This window comes from Diplotaxodon limnothrissa, linkage group LG12 (assembly GCF_057381915.1).
Source record: "Diplotaxodon limnothrissa isolate DT_005_m linkage group LG12, D_limnothrissa_male_GT1.1, whole genome shotgun sequence".
Lineage (NCBI taxonomy): Eukaryota > Metazoa > Chordata > Actinopteri > Cichliformes > Cichlidae > Diplotaxodon > Diplotaxodon limnothrissa.
The window spans coordinates 39,396,242-39,398,741 of record NC_140607.1 but is presented as its reverse complement, the minus strand read 5'-3'; the positions used below and the strand labels follow the sequence as shown (position 1 = coordinate 39,398,741).

General features: G+C 50.8%; 1 protein-coding gene across 4 annotated transcripts in view; it reads right to left on the bottom strand.

Moving 5' to 3' along the window:
- Positions 1-2,500, bottom strand: part of adam9a (ADAM metallopeptidase domain 9a) — a 25,199-nt gene that overhangs the window by 15,816 nt on the left and 6,883 nt on the right. For all 4 annotated transcript variants that reach the window (XM_085367638.1, XM_085367639.1, XM_085367640.1 and 1 more), the window contains exon 2: positions 1,683-1,783. In XM_085367638.1, the coding sequence (XP_085223764.1) occupies positions 1,683-1,783 (101 nt within the window). The remainder of the gene's footprint in view (positions 1-1,682; positions 1,784-2,500) is intronic.

The following is a 2,500-nucleotide window of genomic DNA, read 5'->3' as shown; positions in this document are numbered from 1 at the left end:
ATGTACCTGTGCAGGCAGCGGGTATCCGTTCTCAGCTCCTCTGTGGGCCACGAACCCCGAGGCAGCCATCGGCGCCGAGAGCAGTGAGGTCATCACTGTGGCGCCCTGTTTTTGTCCGACGTGGCTCCACAGGTGAGCTCTTCCCCCGTCAGCTGTTTCCACAGGAAGTGGGCGATGCTGACGAGTTTCAAAGAAAGTTCACGTTCAACAGTTTCACACAGTAAAACGTGGAAAAACGTGGTGATGCGAGCACGCTCACATCACACGATCCTGGGAATGATCAGCTGTTTGTGACACAGCTGGAGGATAATCGGCGCCGAGCACAGCGACGCGTTAGCCACGAGTCTCTGCGAGCAGCGACACACCCACACGATCAGATTTACTCCAGGTGGAAGTGTTAGACTGGAGCTGAGCACACACACACACAGACACACACACACACACACACACACACACACAGACACAGACACACACACACACACACACACACACAGACACAGACACACACACACACAGACACAGACACACACACACACACACACACACACAGACACACACACACACACACACACACACACACAGACACAGACACACACACACACACAGACACAGACACACACACACACAGACACACACACACAGACACAGACACACACACACACACACACAGACACACACAGACACACACAGACACAGACACACACACAGACACACACACACACACACACACAGACACAGACACACACACACACAGACACACACACACAGACACAGACACACACACACACACACACACACACACAGACACACACAGACACAGACACACACACAGACACACACACACACAGACACACACAGACACAGACACACACACACACAGACACACACACACACACACACACACACACACACACAGACACAGACACACACACACACACAGACACACACACACAGACACAGACACACACACACACACACACACACACACACACAGACACACACACACACACACACACAGACACACACACACACAGACACACACACACACACACACAGACACACACACAGACACACAGACACACACACACACACACACACACACACAGACAGACACACACACACAGACACACACACACACACACACATCTGCAGACTGCAAACACACTCATGTCTCCACAACACTTTCACAGGGGTGTTATCTCTGAGCAGACTGCACATGCCAGCAGAGTGTGTCATCGTGTGTGTCTGTGTGTGTGTGTGCGTACGTGTGTGTGTGAGCATGTTGCAGCATGCAGGGAGGGACAGCAGCGCGGGCGCAGCGAGCGTGTTTAAACGAAGCCTGCAGGCGTGCTGCTTCATGGACGTTGTGTTCGTGGCGAGCCAAACACGGTTTAAAGCTAATGTTTAAAATCTGTGTGCACAGTCACATCAGTCAAACAACACGATCCATCAGTTTGGAGTCAGCAGCTCGCCTGACGCAGACTGGGGTCACAATAATCTGAGCTTCTTCGTGTGATGGACCAGCAAAGATGGAGTCTGCCCGCCTACGATTCCATGGCTGGTTCTGACCCGGAGCTAGCAGCGCTGCTTCCTGTGTGCTCTCATCATCGTCTTACGTGAACTTCTCTGTGTGATCTGGAAACAGGTAAGTGGAAATGAACTAGAAATAAAAACCTCCAGACCTGATTGGGCAGTCTTCCATTCACGTCCCTCCTCAGCCTGCCTCCGATTGGTCGAGGGACAGTCAGCTGATAGGAGGACAGGTGCTCGGTCTGGTGAGAGTCTGCAGGAGGAGACGGGAAACGAATCAGTTCAGTTTGCTCTGTAAACAAGTTCAGATCCTTTGCCACAGCCTCAGAACTGAACACATCATTTGGTGTGCACGTGTCGGGAACGCGAAGATTTTACTGCACAAAACATCGCATCAGCTGAGAGGAGGCCTGTCACCTGACTCAGGACTCGTTCATGAAGTGCTTTACAAACCCGAACATCACGGCTAACAGCTGGATTTTCCTGTTTGAGTGCCGCTGACCACACAGCCAACAGCCACTTCCTGTTAAGGACACGCACAGTGGACGGTCCATGTTTAACATGAACTCATCGCTGCAGCGCGACGGTGATCCTCACACCAGGGCAAAACGATTATTTTCCTAATCGATGATTCGACGATTCATTTTGATTCGATTCTCTCCCCATTATTTGTGTATCAACTTCACATTTACTAATTTATGTATCTCAATGAAAAACACAAATTTCTTCATCTGGACACCTTTTAATAAAAACATGCCCATACTGTAGAACTGCGTGTTCGGGTGGAGTGATTGAAGTCGACTGCGGCTGCCTCATTCATGTTGCCGCTACTCGCTGCCGCCATGTCCGTTTTGAAAGTGACGACGCATCGACACGTTTTTTGCGTATTTTACGTGTTGACGTAATTACGTCGACGCGCCGTCCCAGCCCTACCTCACACTGACGTTTAGTTTCTGTCCTCACTTTCCTC